General features: G+C 37.9%; 1 protein-coding gene across 13 annotated transcripts in view; it reads right to left on the reverse strand.

The window, feature by feature from the left end:
• The window catches only part of LOC149260897 (uncharacterized), a 291,502-nt gene extending 266,635 nt beyond the window's left edge, over positions 1–24,867 (reverse strand). For 5 of the 13 annotated variants that reach the window (XR_016258345.1, XR_016258344.1, XM_089421320.1 and 2 more), the window contains exons 1-2: positions 24,676–24,867; positions 23,115–24,485 (exon numbers count right to left, since the gene is read on the reverse strand). Coding sequence is in view for 11 of the 13 variants with exons in the window: in XM_089421320.1 (XP_089277446.1) it covers positions 23,115–24,331 (1,217 nt within the window). In the remaining 2 variants the exon portion in view is untranslated. Of the gene's footprint in view, positions 1–23,114 lie in introns of all 13 variants that reach the window. The other 8 variants (XM_089421314.1, XM_089421311.1, XM_089421309.1 and 5 more) reach the window with 3 other exon arrangements.
• Positions 24,868–25,227: the final 360 nt, after the last annotated feature.

Consider the following 25,227-nt stretch of genomic DNA (forward strand, 5'->3'; position numbering starts at 1 on the left):
TGACACAAGTGAGGGACCTATTCTCCACACAATGCAAATTTCTCAGTACGCAGTACTCAACAAGGGAAGAATTTGAGCAAGTGGATGAGCATCAACGATTGAGGGAGCAATAGCAAAGCGATTTGGAGGATTTTCCAGTGTCAATTTGGCAAGAGAGAGGAGGTCGAATATTTCTATAGAAAGGGTCGCACTGCAATTCACACGTGATTGTAGGAATTCACGATTACAAGAATTCGCAATGTGATTGCAAGAATTCAAGATTTGCAGTGGCTTTGCAAAAGGGAGAAAATTTCTCCAAATTATTTTGCCAGTATATTTTCTGGAGGATTGCCAGTTGAGCATCCAAATTATTGTACTCAGATTTTTATTGCTGCATAATAAAATAAACCCTTAAATGTTACACCAGTTTTCCCTTCAAGGTTTTTCCAAGGACATTAGTCCAAAATAACTGTGTTAATTGTGTGCATGAATTTCTCAATTCCAATTTAATTTTTTTGCACCGTATTTATTTTTTGTGAAGAATTGCAGTGAGATTTATTTGATATTAATCAGAAAAATAATTAACCGATAATCATTTAGGAGAATAAATTCTAGTAGTTGTAGTTCAAGAAATTTTCACAAACCTATCTGGCGAGTATTTATTTTTTGTGAAGAATTGCAGTGAGATTTATTTGATATTAATCAGAAAAATAATTAACCGATAATCATTTAGGAGAATAAATTCTAGTAGTTGTAGTTCAAGAAATTTTCACAAACCTATCTGGCGATGGAGGAGTTTATGGAAAGCAAATATACAACGTAAAACAAAAATGTTCTTATGGTTTGCTTTGAAGAAGAAATTGCGACTTGGGACTCCATGCAGAGAAGATCCTAGCAGTGTCTAAGAAGATGCATTTTACGTAAAGAAGATGTTGAGCCAGCAAAAAACATTTTGCTACATTATCCCTTCACAAAGGCAGTCTGGAAGGAAGCTCTTTCTCTTTCTGGAGGGAGAGGGTCATGTTTGGGCAACACACTTGAGGAGTCTTTTAAACAATGGTGATTACACACAGGGCTGCGAAAGAGTGCCCCCGCTCTAAAGTTGCACCCGCTCCCAAAGCACGCTCCAAACAAAAGCGATTAGAGAGTGACCTAGGGAGTGCACTCCCGAATCACTCCCATTTTGGAGCAATTTTGGGGATTGCGCTCCTACCAAAAAAAAAATTGCTCCTTGGTCGCTCCCGCAAAAAAAAATTACTCCCTGGTTGCTCTTGCCAAAAAAGATTCGCTCCCTCCTTACTGCTTTCACAGGTGGTTAATACTTCTTCTGCAGAGGTGTTGGAGCACCTATAGCTTCATCCACAATGTTAAAAGAAATTGCCTCAATAAAAATTGGCAAAATGCTTAGTTTATGTACACTAAAACTTGATGTTATTGACACATTATTATGAGTGGGCTCGATTTGATAAAGCTTATATCACTTGGGACAACAACCCAAAGGAGGATAATATGGTAAATGAAGCCTTACATTTAGAAGACTTGGAAGCAGATTTCTTTTCATCACAAAAAAAAATTGCTCTACCATAATACCCAACCACAATATAAGTCCCTCATACAAACTGATGGTTGCCTTCTAATGCAAAAAACCCTAAATTAACATAACTTCTCCCATCAAATTTTCCACCTAATGAACGGTCCAGACTCCAAATTGACTACAAAATTACAATATTTTACAAAGCAGTTTTCTCAAAATTTTCATTTCCGGGGTGTTGCACCTGAACCCCCACTAGGGGGGCTCAAAGCATGTTGTTGCCCCCCGAACCCCCCAGCAACACTAGTGGGGGGGCAAGTCCCCCCACACCCGCTCGTCAAGGACTAGGATCCAAACGTGACTGAAACAAGGCCACTGAATCAGGAAGATAATCAAGCTCTACACCCAATAAGATGAGAATCGAGATGTTGTAACTTGTGGACCTATGGTTGATGAAGATTATAACTATTAGACGATTGACGTTATATGGTTTAATCCATGTTTCCAAGCTTTTTATAACTAATTTATCATTCTACATGCTTATGTTGACATATATGCATCAAAATATATAAAAATATATATTATATAAAAATCGCTCCCGACTCGAAAGCTTCTGAAATTGTCGCTCCCCACTCCTGCTTCTGCTCCCGCTTCCAAGCAACCTTGGGAAGACAACTCTTTGAAGATTTCCTACGATGTTTGGCAAGGAACTCGGATTTCCAAGATAAATAAATCCCATTCTTTCATGTAATTCATCATGTCAAATTCTTCCATAAACACATATGTAACGGCCAAAAAATGAAGACGCCAAGAATTGTATCAAAGTTGGATATCGACAAAACATGGAATTGGGGATTGTTTGATGGAGCAGGGGTGCTACAAATTTCAAATGGTCATCTTGAGAAGTATAAAACAACTTTGGGTCCAGAAACAAACAACTAGGCTAACATAAATTCATTGTTGATATTACTAAGGCTTGCCACTAAAAGAGATATCGAGAACATTCAGATCCATTATGAATCACAATCTGTAATAGACTGGATAAACGGAAAAATTAACTTCAAACCCTACTCTTGGAACCTGTGTTTAAGCAAGACAAGAAAATGGCAGGTAAATTTGGCCTTTGCTCCTGAACACGTGTCTCCAGTGACCCAAATCATCAAGCAGATATACTCTCCAAAAAAGGATTGCAAATTGTTGCAGGATACATCACCACCGAAGTAAGATATAGAACTAGAATGTCGACAATCACAAGATCCTTCTTCAAATGATGCAAGTTTAATATTTGATCCATAGAAGGATGAGTTGTTTATTACATGTTGCTTCTTGGTCCTAGCTATTTTTCCCTAAAACTTTTAGTTAAATAATAAAACAGATGTAAATTTTAGGAAGAAAATGTAAACAAAACCTTGTAGTTAGTTACGATGTTATATGGGAGTTGCATTAAAATTGGCAACTAGGGCCAAATTCCACTTTGGACAGCTCCTTTGAAGAAGATAATTATGGCATTAGAAATCGATCTAAAGATCGTCAAATTTGAATAAGTAAAAGTGAGTTTTTAAATTTATTCTCTCACACGAAAATTATCAAGGTCAGCGTTATATCTATGTCGGCTCAACAGATCCAATAGACACTTCTCTTGAGACTCTACCGAATTGTATAAATAGGGGTACCTCCACCCTCATTTGGAGATATCCTAAGAGCAACTCACACTACAAAGGATCTATGTTTGACTGCAAATTAGGAGCATTCAAGAGGAGGAGAGGATGGGTACTAAAGCCTTTTCAAGAACATTTGCATGTTGTGTTCTCCTTGCAACAGGGTCGATTAATGGAAGGTGATTTGTGAATTGTTTGGGCATGCTTTAGGTCTGGTTTTGAAGCACTTTTGCGTGGGCAGATCTTTGGTAATAACGTCGTAGACCTGTACTAAAGCTTGAAGGAGGGTCTAACCCTAGATCCTTGTTTGAGAAGGGTCGTGAGTCTGCACAATGGGCTGGAAGTATCCATACTATCCAACAAAGTATAGAGGAGCCTCAAAAGAAGGTAGTCGTAGTTGTTAGAAGGATACTTGAGCAAAAGATTAGGGCTGAAGATGTCTAGTGATTAGCCCTAACCAGGTCGTGACAAATAGCAGAAGGAGAAGACCCTAAACAGTGAAGCATGAAGGTATGTGTGTGATTTGTATCTAGGTGTTGAGTCCAAGTTTTGGATTGGATTGGATGGAGGTCCTATTTGGACTGTGAATTCGCCATCCTCATCCTCAGTAAAGAAGGTTGCATATACATCTAGGATTGAGCTGCTTTTGAAGTCCGGTAAGTGGTTGCATTATACAACAGTGAAGACTTGACTGGGTTATCTCCTTGACAATTGTATAATGGTATTGCTCAACATATTGGCAAGTCAATTTGACTTTATGTGTACTCTCTCTCTCATTCTCTACTGAACATTTGATAATTATAATAAGAAGAATTGATCAAGGCTTTTCCCCTTCTCGGGGTTTTTCCCTAGCTTGTGCCATATTCATGTGTCCTCTTGTCTTGGCTTGTCTTCTGCTCCTTTTGTCTAAGTTCTTTCTTCAGTTACTATCATGATAATAATCTTATGTGATTGCTAATGAAAGTTGACCTAATATGGATCCCTGAAGTAACTATCCTATGCAAAGAACATGTTAACTCAAAAATTAATGTGGTATCAGAGCTAGGGGAAGTCAAGCCCAAGCAAGAGTTAGATCAATCAGTGTTATAATTTTGGATAACGAATTTTCTGAGGATCGTATGGAACTGTTCTGAGGCAAATGACATCTTCACTTGGTTAGCTCAGAGATTGCATTTGCATAGCTTGGCATAGAGGCTCTTCGCATGACAGTGTCACAGGATCTTACCTTCGCTTATGGCACTATGGCACAGGTCTTGTATCCCTGCGTTTGGTCTCATATCTCTGCATTTAGTAAGTCAATGATCATGCTCTAGTATGTATGGGAGAATATTACTATATAGTCTCGATTCACTAGTCAGAGTTTCAGCTTCACTATAATCACATGTGATCCCTCCTATCTCAGTGCAGTTGTCTTTCCGCATTACTATAATACTGGATGACTTCTGCATTTGCAAAATAAATTGCACAGAGACCTTGATCTGTATAATCTCACTGCAGCATTTTACACTCTGTTTTGAAATCTTGTTGTATAAATGACATCCCTATGTCTCGTCTCACAATAATTAATCTCACAACAGTATTTCGGTCCATCTCAGATTAGTAGAATGATTTGTCTGGGCACTATATTAATCTTATCACAGTTGTATGGAGGCCCTTCTTTGGCAACGTAGTTATGACTTCACTATCATCACAATTAAGACTTGTTTGGAAACATAGTGGGGTGTGACATCTCAGTTGTATTACAATGGCATGTCTCAGTTTTGAGATTTTCAACTAGTTATCCCTATGTAGTTTTACAAAAAAAATCAGGGTTTCGCATCTTTTCTGGCACAAGCACTCGTATTTCTTATTTTCTCAGGACTCTCAAATAATTTCTTATTGCCTCTAAACTTTCACCCGATGACTTTGCTTAATGGATTTGGTCTTTATTGAATAAGGATTCGCTTTTGGTTTCTCTATGATTGCATTTGCATCATTGTAATGATCTCAATCTTCGAATGTTGCAATCGCTCCTTGTATATCAATCTCGCATCTCTGACACAGTAAATGGTCTTGTTTTGGAATCACTGTATATGGCACAGGTTTCCATTTATGGTCTCTCATTGATACAAGACACAAGCCTCACATTTATTGCGATTGGCACAGTTCTCCTCTACACACATCGTGATTCCTTTTCATGGCTCAGAACATTGTGAGATCTAAAGGTTGTACACAAATCTGTTTACTGGTTCCTCGTCTTGATACCTTTTTAAGGCTTGTATTAAAGAATCGCACTGTCTCCATCGTTCAAATAAATTATATGATAGATTGTGTTATCACGTGAGTCTATGGCTTGATGTTTAATATTCTGGTTCGCACAGTGAATAGTATCTTGCTCGCAAAGTATTTCAATGACTTTTTTCATTTCTCATGGTGTCATCATTGCCCATTTGGTTTCATATACTCCAGGGCATTGCTTTTATAGAAGGCCTAACATCCTATTGTAGCTCACTCATTATCTATGACTTGTATTAAGATGAATGGACAGTAACATGATCTCTGCTTAGTGATCTCCACTCCTTGATGTCAATGACATAATTTTCATATGATTGTGGTGGCAATGCTCTTGTGACAGAGTTGACAACATAAGGTGACATCAATATGACAATGGTAACAATGTGAAGTTGTATTTCTTTTATACCTTTCGCTTTTAGAGCAAGCAAAATTTGCGAATCAATGTATATAGGACAAACTGTATCCCTGTTATGATCTCAGTAAATCTCCAGTTTGTTGCCTCAAGGTAAGGCATTTCCTAAATGACAGTATACATGATCTGAAGGGTATTATTGGAAGTAAACTAGCTTGACATCTCAGCATTCTTAGAGTATCAACAATAATAAGTGCATGGCATATCTAAGTACTTCTATGACTGAATTTTTGTGCATCATCTCCATGATTCAATATGTCTTATCAATCACCAAAACTCTGCCAAATTGAATTGAGGATGGTTAACAGCATGTCTGCACCTGTATACTCAGTGCTTATATGCAGTACCTTCGACTTTGGCATCTTGGATAAGGGGAGAAGTACCTTAGGAATATTCTTTGCTGAAAAACAAGAACTAGGCATCCCATTACAGGCCTTCAACCATGAAGTACAAAATCAGATGTGATGACTAATAATTTCTTCTGATATTGTTCAAGCCATCACCATTAATTTTACAGACTTGACCGAGAAAAGGAGATGGCTACAGTGATCTTGTCCTTTCTCTATGATGATGCGATTGAACCTGAGCAATAGTTGATGTCAGCCTTCCTCCACCCTTTCAGAAATCTGGGAAAAGCTATGTGTCAACTCCTCTTTATGCAGAAATGGTCGAATGAATTATATAGCTCCTCTTACCCAATGATTATGCAAATGACTTGCTGGGCAAGGTCTCATTTCAAATATTCAGAGGGAGCTATGACTCAGAGGGAGTTGATTTCTTCCTTAGCTTTAAGATCTGACATAATGGAGAAGATGTTGATTCAAACATCTTGTAAAATTGCTGAAGCGCAGTATGGTGAACAGTAAGATGCTATAATTCACCTTATTTCATGAAACTGAAGTTCGGGAACTTCGTTGTGGCTGAATGCATAAAGCAGTAAGTTGGGCTTACTATTAAGACATTTGAGTTAGCACTTCAGTGAGCTATTTGAGCAGATCTTTGTTGTTAATTGCAAAAGAAGATGTACTTCACATACCACTTTATATGGTACAGCAAAGGACATAATTATGGAATGCTTGAGTGGACAGATCTCATGATGAGCGGTTTGTCTAATGGACAATGTGCACTTTGGAAAAACAAGTTTAAGCTATGGTCTCCATGTGTAAGAGGGAGTAGTCAAATATTTTCTTCATAAAGATGTGCAAGAAGCAGAGGATTGCTAAGTGTTGTCGAGATCTCTGTTGCAAATCAATATGTTTACTATATATACATCTATATGTTGCTAAATGAAGCTATGAGGCTCCCATTGATCTAGTCTTGACTTTCAGAAAACAGTGTGGCACCATTCCCTATATGAAGGAATCCTTGGTTAAGATTGAACATTGAGCTCTGGGAGCTCCTAAATAATTGGGGTACTTATTGAGCTATGAGCAACCATAGAGTGAGTGGTTCACCTTCCCCTATAGGTGCATGGTATACAGGGTGAGTTGTTCACCATCCCCTGTGATAGATGACATGTGTGTAGGTTGAGTGGTTCACCTTCCCCTACGATTGATGACACGTGTGTAGGGTGAGTGGTTCACCTTCCCCTAAGATTGATGGCATATGCATATGATGAGCGGTTCACCTTCTCCTATGGCATATGAGAAGGATGAGTGGTTCACCTTCTCTTGCAGATAACCCCAGTGAAAGATGCTCATAAGCATCTATTGACATGTCCGTGGGACGTGGTTCATCCTTTCCCCACATGTAGGATGCTTATTCCCTATGATCTGTGGTTGACATGTCGACGTGGTTCATCCTTTCCCCACATGTAGGATTCTTCCTACTATTGTTGATTTGCATGCGTGTAGGATGTGGTTCATCCTTTCCCTACTCTAAGTGTTTTTGCATGCGTGTAGGATGTGGTTCATCATTTCCCTATGATGATTGTGATATGTGACTGTAGGAGGTGGTTCATCCTTTCCCTACGTATGGTTATGACATGTGTTTGTAGGATGTGGTTTCTCCTTTCCCTACGAGTGGTTGTGAGCAAGATGTGATATATTCTTTCCCTATTGATGTTCTTGCATCATCCCACCCATGTAGTCTGGGACACATTGGAAGTACCTCTCATCTGGCCAATGAGAGGGGAAAGCGGATGGGGACCATAGCACTACCGATTGACACATCGTGTACTGTCGTACTCCCTATGTCTAGGATGAATGATGTTTTCTCAACTTGATCACTTGGGATCAAATCTGATTGGAGTTCTCCCTTTGGTTATGTAGACTGACTTTTGTCAATGGAGAGTGGCAGTGACTCACTCTCGATTGATTCTTCTTTATTATTCATATCAGTATTCAGCAAAGCAGAGCAGAGCAAAGAAGAGTCATGGCAACACGATGGCATAATGTTTGTCGGTTCGTCAGGTGGAATTCTCCCTAGTCGAGAGGGAGTGTTAAATTTGGCAACTAGGGCCAAATTCCACTTTGGACTGCTCATTTGAAGAAGATAAGTATGGCATTAGATTCCTCTCTTCGAGAGGAACAAAATCGACCTAAAGATCGTCAAATTTGAATAAGTAAAAATGGGTTTTTGAATTCATTCTCTCACACGAAAATTATCAAGGTTGGCCTTATGTCTATGTCGGCTGAATAAGTCCAATAGACACATCTCTTGACCCTCTACCGAATTGTATAAATAGGGATGCCTCCACCCTCATTTGGAGATATCCTAAGAGCAACTCGCACTACAAAGGATCTTTGTTTGGCCAAAGATTAGAATTTAGGAGCATTCAAGAGAAGGAGTTCTCCTTGCAGCAGGTTCAAGTAATGGAAGGTGATTTGTGCACTGATGTTTGAGCATGCTTTGGGTCTGGTTTTGAAGCACTTTTGTGTGGGCAGATCTTTGGTAATAAGGTCGCAGGCCTATACTAAAGCTTGAAGGAGGGTCAAACTCTAGATCATTGTTTGAGAAGGGTCGTGAGTCTCCACAGTGGGTTGTGTTGTCGCACAGAATGTCTAGGCACCGCGACAACGGCTCAAATCGAGGGTTGTCACCCTGATACCCAATCTCTCCGCTTAAGTTGTCTCCCAACAATAGGCTAAGGGGAGTAGACCCTACGGAAATGGAATGAAGGAGAACTAGTTGGGAACCAACCAATTTGGGAGACAGTCAAGCGACCAAGTACTTGTTTTAGATTTAGCAACACTTATGGGATTCGATTTGATTTAAACAATTGATACCAGTGCCTTATGGAGTCAACTATCTTGCTAGAAGATTTAGGACCAAGTAATTGATGAGTAACTGTTGCTTGGATGAATAACTATCTTGTCTGAAAGGTAAATCCTAAAACCAATGTGAAATACAAGAATCTTGATTTATTTTAAGTTAAAATGTCTATCTAAGTCTAACCCCTTCAATCCTTTCTATATCGAGCCTGATTTCGTAGTAAGTGGCAAAGGGAAGATAAGGTGAAGCAAATAAGGTGTGATTAACGACATTGCAAAGTTGTGGCTTTGACGACTGCAAGGTCACTATTTTAAGTACTATTAAAAGCAGCCTTCTCAAGCAAAGATGGATGGGTACCTATCTTTCTATCGACCCAGTTTATGCTTGGAAGTAAATTTTAATTATGCAGGACTAACTTAATATGCAAATCCAGCGAGATGAAGCTAAATCAAGGATTGAAAGTGCTTATGTCACGATTTATTTTTGAGTTATATATGAAAGCCCTTAATCATGAAACAGACACTGAAAGATAAACCTCTTAAAACATTCAGCTCAGCAATGTGCTTTAAAATATCACAGAATAATGCCTAATTAAATCATAAGCTTATCACTTCAATTTATCTAGATTCTTTCCAATGCAATTATAGTTCACAGAAAACAAAAACCTCTTCACAAAATATCAATGCCAATTGTATAGATGCTCAAAAAAATACTTAGTTTAGGAAACAAAAGATATGCAATTTCCCACAATTCCATAAAAGAGTACTTAACAATTACTTGAAAAAATTCTCAAAAAATTAATATGCAATAAATATCCAATAATTCAAGTAATTAAACCACGCTTAGAGCTAATTTAACAACGAGCAATCTCAATAGATGTCAAGCACAGAATATTCCAAACCCAATGTCATTGATTATAAAACTTGACATGTAAGAGGCCTAAGCACTTAAATTCTGAAAGTTAATTACCATAAAGAACCATGAAATTCAAATGCTAAACACTTCAAACGATTCCGGATTTAAAATAATTTTCTTGACTGCTCCAATCTAGAAAAAATTCTTATCTTCCTATAGTCAAACTTTAGAGATAATTTAAAAAAATTTAAAGTGTCTTGACTACAGAAAAATTTTAAATTTTTACCACAAAAGTTTCCCTTTTAGAAATTTAAAATCCCAAAACCTTAGCACAAAAAAACCGCAGAAAGGAACTTTAGATTTAAAAATATATATATTATTTCTTTGGCAAATTTAATGTGATAAAGTTTATAAATGACAAGTAAAAATTTTAATGTGGCAAATGTGAAAGTCAAAAGGGCTTAATTAAATTTTTAATGGGCCAAAGGCCACATAAAAAAATTAATTTGAAATGTTGAACCTTTAAAACTTTATTTGGATTTAATTCCTTTTAAAAAATCAAAGCCACACTTAAAATAAAAAATAATAAAAAATGAAAATCATAAAGCCTTTAGAAAAAAACAGAAAAACTGAAATTTTTATTTGCTTTGATTAAACCTAACCCCAAAGAATAAAACGAATGAAGTCAAATGAGAAGAGGAGGGGCCGAAAGGCAATGGGAGAAAGTTTGATTACAGGGATGCAAATGGAGAAAAGACACGAAGAAGGGAGGAAAATCGTGAGGAAAAGAGTCGCACGAGAGAAGGGTTAGCAAGGAAGTGAATGGATGCGAGGAAGGGAAGCAAGACGCAAGAGAGAAAGGGAGATGGCAACACAGAGAGGAGAGGAGGACAAGCAACGATGAAGGATGAGGGAGCTCGGATTTTTGAGTGCAGGTTTGCAGGCAGCATAAGAGGGAGGAGCTGGGACGCGGAAGGGAGACGAAACTCGGGCAACAAGGGAAGGGAGAGTTGCAAGGATGAGGCAGGAGCTAAAACGCAGAGGAGGAAGAAGGGAAAACATAGGGAGGAAAGGCAGCGATTTGAGGGAGAAGAAAAATGTAAAGGGTTTGTAGTGAAGAAAGTCAAATTTTTGCAGAGAGGAAAAAACACGCAGCGAAAAAGAGGAGCGATTTTTGAAGGGCTTCAAGGCAGTAAATGGTAGCCCAAGAACCTCAAAACAAATCCCATAAATTTATATATTAATCCAATATATTCCTACTTCAAATTTCCTCTTAGAAAAACTTATGAAGTCCTCGGATCTAAATGTGAAACCCTTTAAAAGAAAATGAATAATCTTCTGTGCTAATTTTTTGCTTAGGCCAGATCTAGACCCTGGATCTGTCCTCCAAGGTCTAGATTTGGCTCCAAATTTAATTCTTTTCTTCAAATTCACACCTGCAAAATAGAAAACAAAAATACCCAGGTCCCTATGTATACAAAAATAGACAAAACCCCAAAAAAACAAGTTAGAAAATTTTCAAGTCTATACAAAATATCTACAAATCTATGCACAAGAGTTGCGGATTTGTATAATCTTAGGAGTATGAGTCCAACTCCTCTCCCAGATCTTAAGATCTAGAGCTCTTACTAGCCATATCTATCAAATTTTCCACGGAATATTTAAGAGATTTTGGTTTTTTAGGTAGGTACTAACCCAAAAACACCTTATTGGAAAAAAATTATCGTTAGATAAATCCTGAAACTTATATGAGGTAGGCTCTTCAAAAAATATGTGTTGAGAGTTGACTGATCCAACCAAGGACTATCCCCAAATGCCCAATGAAAACCTGAGAGATCTTCTACAAACACTAGATCAACCATCAAACCAAGTAGAGAAATAGAATAACAATAAAATTCTAAAGAAATAGAAATACCTGCTAATTCAATCAAAATTAAAAATGTTATCCTAAATCCAACAAACTGAATAAGATACTTGTATTCAAATTATTCTAAGAGAGTTATTGATTGATAGTTTTCACATAATATTAAGAAAAAACTAAAACAATGTTACCATAGATTTATGATGAGGAATACCACCGCAAGTTGAAACCCCGAAGACTTTTGCATTTATTCCAGAAAATAGATAAGAGAGCTTGAGAGCTTAGTACGCGATTCAGAGATCGGATAAAAAAATAGACTGACATCGACCTTTAATTTATAGATAAAATCTCCAACGACTAGTTGGCTTCATCCCTGTCAAATTTATCTCGACCGTTCATAAAGATTTAATTAATCTTTAATCGTCACAATCGAAATTATTTATTTTTTGAGGAAAAATCAAATTTTTCATTTAATTGATTTTTAATTAACTCAAGGCCCAAGAGTCCAAAATTTCTTGATTTCTTCAATATTCCCTTGGCCAGAGACATCCAAAAATTAACTTCTTTAAAACCCACGAATTTCAACATTGGAGAATTTAATTTTACTTTAGACACAAAATTAATTAAATTTTTTGCTTAAGATTTTCATTTAATTTTGCCAGAAAATTTAATTAATTGACTTATGTGGGGATTAATAATTTTTCCAACCCTCTAATATTTAGCCATGGTGTCTAAATGCACTAAATATTTTTTACATGAAGATTTTACAATTCAATAAATGAAGGGGGAACACCCATTTGCCATAGACCCTCAAATATCTACCCAATTCTGCGACTCAAAATATGATCTAGAAAGCTAAGTAATTTGTAATAAAATAATCTAGCCAATTAGCTAGGATTATTCCCAAATTACTTCCACAAGGACTCTATAAAAAACACTAGGACTCACTTAATATCTTGATGACAAAATCAACCCTAGCTTTGGGGTGAAGTTGGAGAGAAAAACTCTGCCGGTTATTTGTATCTAGAGACACAGATGAATCAGTGAGACAAAAAACCTCCTAGGATAGAAATCGTCACCAAAATACTATGCTTACCTAGGTTGTTACATACATGATGGTCTTACTAAGATCATTTACATTGTAACCATGCAAAATGGATTTACATCTTTAGCAAATTGTCCACTGATGATGAAATCTGAATGATGCAAACACTTTGAACATGATAGATCCCTTTTGTGAAAAACGGGTATACTGCTATGGGGTCGTTGACACATAGTGGTCAACAAGCTGGAAGTAACGCTACTAGCCAGCAAAGTATAGAGGAGCCTCACAAGAAGGTAGCTGCAACTATTAGAGGGATACTTGAGCAAAATATTAGGGATGAAGATGTCTAGTGATTAGCCCTAACCAAGTCGTGACCAATAGGAGAAGGAGCAAACCCTAAACAGTGAAGCATGAAGGTATGTGCATGATTTGTATCCAGTTGTTGAGTCCAAGTTTTGGATCGAATTGGATGGAGGTCCTACTTGCACTGAGATTTTGCCATTTTCATCTTCAGTAAAGAAGGTCGCATATACATCCAAGATTGAGCTACTTTTGAAGTCCGATAAGTGGCTGCATTATACAGTAGTGAAGAATTGACTGGATTATCTCCTTGCCAACTGGATAATGGTATGGATCAACATATTGGAAAGTCAATTTGACTTTATGTTTTCTCTCTCTCTCATTCCCTATTGAACATTTGATAATTATAATAAGACGAATTTATCAAGGGTTTTCCCCTTCTTGGGGTTTTTCCCTAGCTTGAGCCATATTCATGTGTCCTCTTGTCTTGGCTTGTCTTCTACACCCTTTGTCTACGTTCTTTCTTCAATTACTATCATGATAATAATCTTATGTGATTGCTAGTGAGACTTGGGCTAATATCGATCCCTGAAGTAACTATCCTATGCAAAGAACATGTTAACTCAAAAATTAACAAGTTGTCTTAATGAGTTAGGACCTCAATTATGATTTCTCTTTCAATGTTCATAAACAGTAGGTTTGGCATGCCCAATAGTGTTGAAAATAGTAGCGAGAAAGGTTCCTTGATTTGTGCCTTAATCAAAAGGACCTCAAGTAGTTCTCCTTGACATGCTTGAGTTCCCTATAATTTAGGATGAATTCCTAAAAATTAGGGTGAGTTCCTATAAGTTAAGACAGTTCATGAAGCAATTTGACTTATGCGTGGAAATAGAAGGCTCATTTTGTTGTCTTCTAGTGCAAGTTATTTTTGGCAAAAGACAAACTATTGAGTCTCAACTTCCAATTTGAGGCAAGATGAGTTGCATGAGTTAGTTAACTCATCAATCCCCAGTTTGAGTTTCAAAAATAGAACTTTCCAAAATTAGCTAATTCGAAGTGCTTATAAGGAGATCGAGAGGCACAATTGTATTTATTTTTTTGTGAGCGCAAGTTGGTGAGACAAAGCAATAAAGAGCACGGGTTTGTGTGTGTGTGAGCTTGTGAGAGGTAGAGTGTGCAAGAGAACTTGTGAACAGATTGGTAGAGGCTATTTTTCCTTTGGGAATTGCACTAGCAATTAAGAGGTATTTTCTAGTTGAAAAGGAGCAACCTGTGCACATAGATTAAGGGAAACAAATCAGTGGTATTGTAAGGAATGTTTCAGCTGGGTACAAGCAGAGAAAACCAAATTTGTTTATATTGTAACAAGTTGTATTGTAAGAGATATGTTGCTCATTTTTCTATCAATAAAATTCTCATACAAGCAAAGGGTTTTCCCGGTTGGGTTCCCTAGAAAAACATTGTATTTTGCTACTATGTGACCGTGATTTATTTCTGTTCTATTTCGCTACAAATTAGTGAAGAAATTTTATGCCTTATGAATAGAAATTAGTTTTCAAAATTGTTCATTAAGCAGTTGCAAAATTTCGTGGAATTTCTACATGGTATCAGAGCAATGAACAGAATCTAGACCAGCACTTAGCTTTTGGATGTAAGATGCAGAGAGGTGGCAGCCTGTGCACATAGATTAAGGGAAACAAATCAGTGGTATTGTAAGGAATGTTTCAGCTGGGTACAAGCAGAGAAAACCAAATTTGTTTATATTGTAACAAGTTGTATTGTAAGAGATATGTTGCTCATTTTTCTATCAATAAAATTCTCATACAAGCAAAGGGTTTTCCCGGTTGGGTTCCCTAGAAAAACATTGTATTTTGCTACTATGTGACCGTGATTTATTTCTGTTCTATTTCGCTACAAATTAGTGAAGAAATTTTATGCCTTATGAATAGAAATTAGTTTTCAAAATTGTTCATTAAGCAGTTGCAAAATTTCGTGGAATTTCTACATGGTATCAGAGCAATGAACAGAATCTAGACCAGCACTTAGCTTTTGGATGTAAGATGCAGAGAGGTGTGAGGATGAAGAATCTCTACAAGTTACAGGTAGAGACAGATGCAGCCTTGAGCACCAAGGCAAAGAGAGAAGTGGTGGTTGAGTGAGAGTAGGATAGAGCTCTCAAGATGGACCCTCAACCAGTATCTCAGTTTCAGTCTAAGCTAGTTGGCAGTTGGGCTGACCAATAGGATGATTAAGAGCATAGCCCAGGACGAGTGGAGGTAGTCACTCGGTCAGAGACTCCCATTATAGTGAGAGTTCGAGCCAAGTGGGCAGAGGTTTTGGGTAAGGGCGATCAAAAGAGAGTTGGATCTTCCAGCATCACTTTCAGCAAGAGTAAGAAGCCATAGAGGTACACAATGTACATGGCACTTATGACTAAAGTGATGGACTAGCAGAGCATGGTGGAAAAGAACAAGTCTTCAAATCAAGTTCCGCAGAAGATAGCAAGGAAGTCTTCTAGTTCAGAGGGAGCAGCTACAGCAGCAGAGAACATGGTAGTGTTGGAGACAGATCCAAGTGGACAAAGTTTTTCCAAAAGCACCTTCCTCGCTTAGAGGGAGTGTTGAAAATAGTAGCAAAAAAGGTTCCTTGATTTGTGCCTTAATCAAAGAGGCCTCAACGAGTTCTCCTTAACATGCTTAAGTTCCCTATAATTTAGGACAAATTCCTAAAAACTAAGGCGAGTTCCTATAAGTTGGGACAGTTCATGAAGCAGTTTGACTTATGTGTGGAAATAGAAGGCTCAATTTGTTGTCTTCTAGTGCAAGTTATTTTTGGGAAAAGACAAACGAGTGAGTCTCAACTTCTAATTTGAGGCAGGACAAGTTGCATGAGTTAGTTAACTCATCAATCACTAGTTTGAATTCCAAAAATAGAACTTGCCAAAATTAGCTAATTTGAAGTGCTTATAAGGAGATCGAAAGGCACAATTGTATTCATTGTTTTGTGAGCACGAGTTGGTGAGACAAAGCAATAGAGAGCACAGGTTTGTGTGTGTGAGAGCTTGTGAGAGGAAGAGTGTGCAAGAGAAGCTTGTGCACAGATTGGTAGAGGCTATTTTCCCTTGGGAATTGCACTAGCAATTAGGAGGTATTTCCTAGTTAAATAGGAGCAGCCTATGCACATAGATTGAGGGAAACAGATCAAGGGTCTTGCAAGGAGTGTTTCAGCTTAGTACAAGCAGAGAAAACAAGATTGGTTTCTATTGAAACAAGTTGTATTGTAAGAGATATGTTGCTCATTTTTCTATTAATTAAATCCTCATACAAGCAGAGGATGTGATTTATTTCTGTTCTATTTTGCTGCAAATTAGTGGAGAAATTCTGTGTCGAGTGAATAGAAATTAGTTTCAGAATTGTTCATTAAGCAGTTGCAGAATTTTGTGGAATTTCTACAAAGAGGCAATACAAAACGTAATTTTCTTTTCATTTGAATAGAAATTTATGAGTTATTTTCCTTGGAAAAATAAATAGTCCCTAATTTTATCGTAATCACAATGTGCCTTGCTAATTGTGACCAAAGCACCAATACACATGCTTAGACAGCCATAACTGGGGTCTAAATAGGTAGTTCCACTAACACTCAATAGGCATAATTAGCTGAAAAGAAGTATCTTTACAGAGTGAGGTGACTTCCGAAATAGGAAGACCCCTTTTAGGCTATAGATTGATAATTTACCAATTGAAATACATCTTGAGTAGTCTATCTTCAAACATTTAAATACCAAAGTGCTGCCTCCATATGTAGTGGTGCAGACGCACCCAGGTGAGTTCTCAGGTGTTCAAGTGCCCTCAAATTTTACTACTGTGTAATAATATATGAGATTGTCATTAATAAAAGACAATGATGTTAAATTCTCTATTAATACTTGGGAATGAAACTATAGGTCCTTGTAAGAGTTGTTTTCGGGGCATTACTGTAGTCCCTAAATACCTCAAATCCTTTTAGATGCCAATGTTAAATTCCCTGTAAGCACTGTAGGACATAGAGTCATGATCTTTAGTCTTTACAATTCTACAAGGCATATCGAATAGAATCATAGTAAATAGATGAATAAGTTTACTCCTGTATACTCTAAGGATATCCATGTCTATATTAAAAGAATGCTAGACCCACTAACACAACTGTATAACATGTTAGCTATGGTTGAAAAAAATGTATGCTAAAATCCCAGGAGTGAACTTAGAAACAACCCCTAGAATACCTAGCTTATATCATATCTGCAGCAAAATTCAAGCCAATTCTGCAAAAATTTAGGTTATCAAACAAGAGACCATACTCACCTCACTTAACAGCAAAGGGAATTCCTATGCCTAATAGAACTCTATAGGAGATTTGTCAACAAATATTAGCTGCCTTGCCCCTTATGGAACACTCCAAAGGGCTCTTTCAATTGTCCATCTTCATAGGTATTTTATTCGATTCTTCATGGGTATGCCTAGGTCTACTCCAAGAAGGACAAATCCCCTGCATGTTCACTATTATGTAAGATGGCCCATACTCACCTCACTTAAAAAGAAAAGGACTCCTATTGCCAAGTAGAATTTATAGGATTAGTGAAAACACTTGAACCATTGACTTGACACTTGTGGATCTCACCATGAAGGACACTTTCAAATCATTCATCATTGTAGATTATTTATACTAACCTTCATATGTACTTCATATGTATAAATATATTATAAGGGGTGCACCGTGCAAGTGCCCCATTTTCATTATTATGTAAAAAAATAACGATATAACAACAGAAGTCTCTTTTTTACTTAAACTCTGACGTTATTGTTTATGACCATAGCTGTGCATAACAAGAAGGCCCTAATCAAAAGAGAGTCAATGAAAAAGAGCCTAATCAACTACATGATTGTGGAATTGATAATGAACATGATTGATGAAAACCTTTCTACTTTGATGAAGACTTGTCCAATTTCGCTAAGCAATTTCATATAGCTTGTGCTTCTGTATTTTATGGATTTGTTTTGATAAAGCTTGTGTTTCAGTCTTTTATGGATTCAATTGTCTTGCAAAAAATAAGCACCCGATCATTCAATAGCAATGTTTCTAACAACTATGAAGAAATATTGATCAATAGTAAGTGAGAATAAAATTCCTCCATAAACATCCTAGTTTGCATCAACTTTGAAGGTTTTAAGTGGATGGCATGTTGTGCCCAAAATATCCAAATGTCAATATATGTGTAATCTAAATCACCTGGTTCGTGTTCATGTCCGACAAATTTGGAATTCGAAAAAAGTTTGACGATGAAATTTTTGAGGACAAAATTCGGCATTAAGTTTGACATATTACAAAATTAAAAAATATACAATAAAATTAAACACAATAAAAAAATGACAAGTACAAATATATATAATAAAAATCAACACTCAAAAATATATGATAGAAAGGAAAATAGCATAATAGGCTTAGCATGATTAATAATTAAACTTAAAAATTAGAACGTGAAAACAAAATTGAGTACTCAACCCTTTACTCTCGTACAATGACATATAATTGTTGACGGCTAACGCTTGAAAGAAATGCGAGGAGGGAGTCAAGATGAGGATTGACCAATCACCATTGTGCCCATCAACAGTCATGTGATGACACTGCAGTGTGCAAATGGACACCATCACACCAAATACAGAGCTAAAACACAATTCACCAGTTAAAGTGAAACCTGGAAATGTAGGTTTTAACCCTATACAGAAAATTACCTGCATACGAATTCTTAAACAAAGAAAAAAACAATGCGAGAGCATAACCCATAAAACACATATGCACAGAGATTTTTCCCTGGATCCCAAAACCGGGACTACCAGCTTGATTTTTCATTATGTTCCTTTCAATGTTACAATACATATTTATACTTGTCGAAGCATCCAATACCATGGACCGAAAAACCATCGCGTCCAATACCATGTGCGAAAATCATGCACAAAACCATAGGTAGGTTCGCCCAACCTAATATAGGGTCCAAAAAAAAATTTCCCGGGGCGCTGCCCTGGACCAGTGTTTTACAACCCGCCCATTTCGAATCCGAATCGGCCGTTTCGAACCGAGCCAGCACCAAAATCTTTGACCCAGCCAGCAACCCGGCTCGGTTGACCGAGTCATATGTAACTCGGTCAACCCGGCCAGGTCCGTTATGACTCGGCCGAGTCAATGAACCTACGGCTGGGCAGCGTAAAAGATGAAAAAAATTCACTTTTTATGTGATTTTTGAAAAAGTTAAATGCAGTTAATGGATTCTAAAGGGTAATGCAGTTTGAAGTGGTTTGATTTGAGGTATCTTTGAAGTATAAGACAGTGCCCTTGGCTTTAAGATTGGTCTTGTACATTTGTTCCCTGCATATTGGTAACTATCTTGCATAAGGGTAGACAAATTTTCTTTGACAGCAATCTAATACACAGTCCCTCGTTGCAGAATTTTCAACACATATCAGATCTGAATATCAATAAAATTGAGCCCTAGGAGCAGTGCAGAGAGTGGATCTTACGATAGTTTGCTCTTTTCTCATCATTCTTGTCACGGATTAAGCTACAGTAGTCTAATACTTGGTGACAGTGAGTTGTTTGAGGCATTTGGAGAACCTTTGAATATTGCATAAGTTCTCTCTGGCCTGGATAGCTTTGTTTTAGTTGCATCTCATTGGTCACTTGTTTCTAACTGTTAAATCATAAGTGGAAAGCTTCCCAAATAAGTGCATAACTAAAGCATTTGCTCTCTTTGTCTCAACTGTCATTATTTCATTAAACAGTTCTGAAGTGCTTCATTGGTTAATATTGATTGGTTGGGCATTTCCCACACTGAAGTACCTTGGCAGTTTGCATAATAAAGGTTCAATCTATTGTGTCATCTCATTGTACTAACATTTTCCTTACAGCAGTTACCCATCTTATGACTTGGCATTTTACTTACAAGTGTTTCTAATTTATAACTTGGGCATTGTTATTGAAGGCACTGGTATCTTAATTGTTAAATGAAAATCTTGAAGTGTCTAATCTAATCAAGATCTCTAATACATTGCTCATTAATCACACTTGTGAACTAATTATAATCAAGTTCATAAGATAGCTAAGTGTATCTCCTAGAACTTGTTGGTCCCCAACAAGTCTCCTAGTTCATGAGCCTACTTTGATCATAATACATATGTTGTCTTCCATCTATATTATAATGTTGTGTGTTTGGAAACATGAATGAAAATCTTTAAAATTATGTTTAAAATATTTAAAATTATGTTTTTTTATAAAAAAAATAAATATTTAATGTATTTTTTACAACGACCGAGTCATTGAAATCGAGCCGGCCGAGTCATTACCGAGTCGGAGTCGGAGTCGGAGTCAATCCTCGGCCGAATCGGAGTCAAAGTCGGAGTTGTAAAACACTGCCCTGGACCCCGTAGAGGGGGGCTACCCACCCCCCTCTAACCCCCTGTTTAACTACGTAGGTTAGTCGTGGAAAGAATATAACACAACCCAACAACCTGTACCTTGTGGGATCTTGGTTGGTGGGATCTCCTTGGCAGCGATACGCACAAAGGGAACTTGCATGAAGAGTCGAGGCCGAGGTCACAAAATGAACTGTGTAGGCAGTAGTTGGGGCCACTTAAGGTGCAGAATGAATGTGGACATGTCCACAACTTCAGAGTTTTACCAAGGGTTTCACAACTTTAGGGTTTTACCCTTTATTCAAAAATAATAATAATTATGGGTCAAATCAAATCAAACCTCAATGAATTTGTTTGAATCTGTATCAGGTTCAGCTATTTTCGAACTTGAAGTATAATTTTCGCTAAACCTGGTGAGTCGTGAGGTGTAGGCTGTCTTACTAGTTTGAAGATCCAAACTAGCATAGCAAGGCTTACTATGAACAATATGGAGATATATGCATCTAATTAGTTAACTGGGTCTAACTTGAGTGCTTGTGAGATGGAGTGTAATCCTCCCAACCTAGGTTCTATTCCTGTAAGAAACATCACGAGTATACTGTTGAAATGGCTTAGAGCCCTCTTATTGTCATCCTTGTGCCATGATGAATCTATGGTTCACCCTATGTACCATCCTCTAAATGAAGGGAAGTACCTATGGGTTTGCCCCAAACATTGTAACCTATATATATATATATATATATATATATAAACCTGAGTATGCCTAAATAAACTTAATCACAAAGTGACCTACAAATTATGCCCTAATTGTGCTTGAGAATAACTTAACATCCATAATTGGGGGGTCTATATTATTGTCATCCTTGTGCCATGATGAATCTATGGTTCACCCTATGGACCATCCTCTAAATGAAGGGAAGTACCTATGGGTTTGCCCCAAGCATTGTAACCTATATATATATATATAAAAACCTGAGTATGCCTAAATAAACTTAATCACAAAATGACCTACAAATTATGCCCTAATTGTGCTTGAGAATAACATAACATCCATAATTGGGGGGCCTATGTAGGTAGCATCTTTGATAAACATTTTGTATGCATAATTAAACGAAAAAAAAGTGGTCATGATATGGGATAACTTTAGAAAGAGAATTCCCCTCTTTAAGGCTATAAATAAACCACTTTCTTTCTTTTGAACTAGTTTCCTAAGTTCCTTTTATCATGATGAGATTAACGCACCAAAATCCCAGATATTTAGCATTACAAGGATCCATCAATACCATTCAATTCCGAAACCTCTGATTAGTAGTTGCAAAGAGTCATTTCTCTTTTGCCAAAGATTCCCAGGACCTGCAATTAGCCCCAACCGCTATTGGATGAGCAGGTGCACATCCACAAGCACAAGCAGGTACAACTTGACCCTGGTGGGAGATATATTGGCTACTCCCACTTTCACCAACCCAACAAGCCACTACTGACATAAATGAACCATTCGATTCTAGGGTGTGCACTAATCAAATTTCCTGTTGTGTAATAATTTCCAGAATCAATTTGTCCCTAATCTTGATCTTGTAACAAGGATTAACGATAGGAACATTTTCTTACAGTGTTCTTAACATAGTTTACCAGTAAAGATAATGAATTGACAATATAGTCAAAACTTTGGCAACAAACTCCAGGCTACAAGCAGACAATCATTGTCCTACTGCAAAGTTGCTTTACAATTCATAAATATTTTTACATTAGTTTGAGACTTGAAAATCCTTAAAATCAGAGGATATAAGTTGAAAACCACATAAGATATTTTTATTAATGTCCAAAAATGACTACACAAGTAGGTCGATGGGGCAAAGAGGGGCAGCCAGTGCACATACAGTGTGGGAGTGCAAAGCACCTCTTATATCAAAGCAGGAAGCAAAATATAAATGAAACTAAAGAAGGATAACTAAGTGTCTAGCAAAGCTATTTGCCATCGGTTAAACCAAAAGATAAAAATAGTATAAGCGCAAGTGATACAACCAGGTTACTTGCACCACAGGAATGAACACGAGAAAAAGAATTCCTGAAGTGAACGTGAATGAATGATGATAACAGGATCACAGTAAGCTCAAATGCAAATTTAGGAGATGAAAAAAGCCTTATATTCTATGGAATATTGAGAAAAAAGGTTACAAGTACTTAACCTTGGACACCGGGAATCATTTCTTAGTCAAAAGGATGCAAGATAGTCTGAGCCTTCAACAAAGAATCTTTAGGATAGAAAAGGATAACCCTGCCAGAGAATTTCTTCTTCAAAGCAAGTAACATATCAGCCACACCCAGATGATCAGAGAAACTATCCCGCATTATTGCAGTTAGCTTTCAACCAACATATCAGACACGAAATTGAGTACAAGCATTCTTGTTTTAATTTGTCACCAGATTTTCCTCTTTCTGTATGGACGCATCGTCTTTTCTTGAATCCATACAATTTTTATGACAACATGTCTCTCTCTCTCAAACAATTAAGAAAAGGGCCAGAACGTGAACACCAAATCTTACCTGGAAGCAACAGAACGAGCATTTTCTAGAAGTTTGTTGATCTCTCGTACCGCACTGAGTTGTTTGTTAAACGACTGAAATGCCAGCATTCGTTCAACCATTCTTCTCTGAACTATGCTGACAACGTTTTCAGCATTTTCAGCAGATGAACCCCGGGCAATTATTGCCCGCAAGTGCCTCAAGATCATGGACAGCGTACCAAAGGAGTCTCTTCTGGTCTTATCACTCAGTGCATCAACATCCTTTTCAAGACAATCTGCTACATGGCCCAGTACAACCATGCAGGGCTCTACAAAAATCTGCACCCCTTCATCGGATATAAAATCTACAGTTCTCTCAAGCAGAAGCAAAAGAGCTTCGATGATAGCAGGCGGCAACTTTTGCGGCGCGGAAAGAACTTCAGCCAGCTGCTTGTATCCATCTCCATACGGAGAATAACCGAAATAATTCATCAAATGGGCAAGCAAACAGTACACATTAGGCGGTCTGCATCGCTCGCAATCGCAATCCTCCACTTCCTTCACTTGAATTTTTCGCCGAGCGCAATGCCACTCGCCATTCTTTTGTCTGACTGGGGTCCCCAGTAAGGGTTTTGCATAATTCGATTTCTCTGACGAAGCCACCATAGCCGTAGGCACTGCAGTTTCCTTGTGTTTGATATGGAACTGACAGACTTTATCGAAGGCGATTGCCAGCGTCTGCAGCAAGGGCAGGAGATCATCCATCACAGCAAAATCCCCAGCCCTCGATATCTTTAACTGTGAAAGTTTAAGCACAACTAAGTCTATCAAACCCCTTATGGCTTGAAAAATATTTATCTGTACATCGGCACTCCATCTCCAAATAGCTTTGTCATCCAGGCACTTCTCCAAGGTTCCGGGAACTGCTTCTCTATACAATGCCTGCAACCTACGGATATCGGAGTGCGCCTCGATCCCCATACCGAGAGCCTTGCAAGCGTAAGACATCAATGAAATCAAATGCACGGGATAGACAACCCACGGAAACTTGTTGATCCCTTCCAGCACAGCACCAAGTTCGCGCCGGGGAAACTCTAATACATAAAAACCCTCATCTGCAACGGCCTGCTGCACCATGACCATATCTGCACCCTCAAATTCTCCGGCAGACGATTCACCTTCTTCGTCTTCGCTTGGCGACACGCTCTCCCACGGCTCTGCCTCATCCTTTCCATTCCTCTCCCATCGCCGATCCATCAAAACCCTACACCTCCACTCCGATCACTTAATTTTATTTCTGCTAACCCCTGAATACCTGGCGGACTTATAATTTACTTCAAATTTGCCGACGAGCTTACAATCCTTCTGCAATTGAACCAAATTTTGACGCAATTGCAGAGATTCGGATGGCCTGCAGTGCAAAACCCTCGAAGATGATCTCCACTGTAAATATAAGCTCAGGAATTTGTTTTTTATTGTATGAATGTGAATCGATAGGGTTTGCAAAAAAAGCCGAAACGGCCTTCAAGAAGACGAAACTGAAATAAAAACTCTAAAAATAAGCAGAAGAAAAAGCAAGGGGCATTGATTGGGAGTCGAACCCGGATTTCTCAGTAGCCAAGAGGCAAAGGAAAATGTCCCTTTTGTTGATTCGAGACTAATCTGTACGAAATTTGGCATCCGATCCGACGCCTATAGCGTTCTGCAACTCCTCTTCGACTTCTACTTCTTCGGCTCTTTATTTTCTCATCAAATTCTTGTCGTCGTTAAAATGGTTTTGTTTAATCAGCCACGGCAGGGGAAATCTACGTTTCGCGGTATTTCAAACCGTTTTGTCCCGTGGTCTGTAGTTTTGACTGGGGATCACCGGTTGCTTGTCTTGCTTTTGGCTTTCATTCCTTTCACCGTCTGACGCGTGTCGACATCACGAGGGTTCGAGGCGGCAAGCTGAGGAGAGTTTTCACTATTTTTGGGGAAGGGTCAAATTTAGGGGGACTGGTTTTCTTTTTTATGCTTAATATCTATAATTATTGATACTTTATGTTAAAGTTGTGGTGTAGTAATAGAACACAGTGACTCCACTTGGTACAAAGTCGAAAGGTTCCTCTCCATTGTGTGTCGAAGATATTTTATGTCGGATTCGCCAAGACATT

This window comes from Pinus tabuliformis, chromosome 6, assembly GCF_031772625.1.
Source record: "Pinus tabuliformis cultivar Carrire ecotype Pingquan chromosome 6, CPIR1, whole genome shotgun sequence".
In the NCBI taxonomy this organism is placed as follows: Eukaryota; Viridiplantae; Streptophyta; class Pinopsida; order Pinales; family Pinaceae; genus Pinus; species Pinus tabuliformis.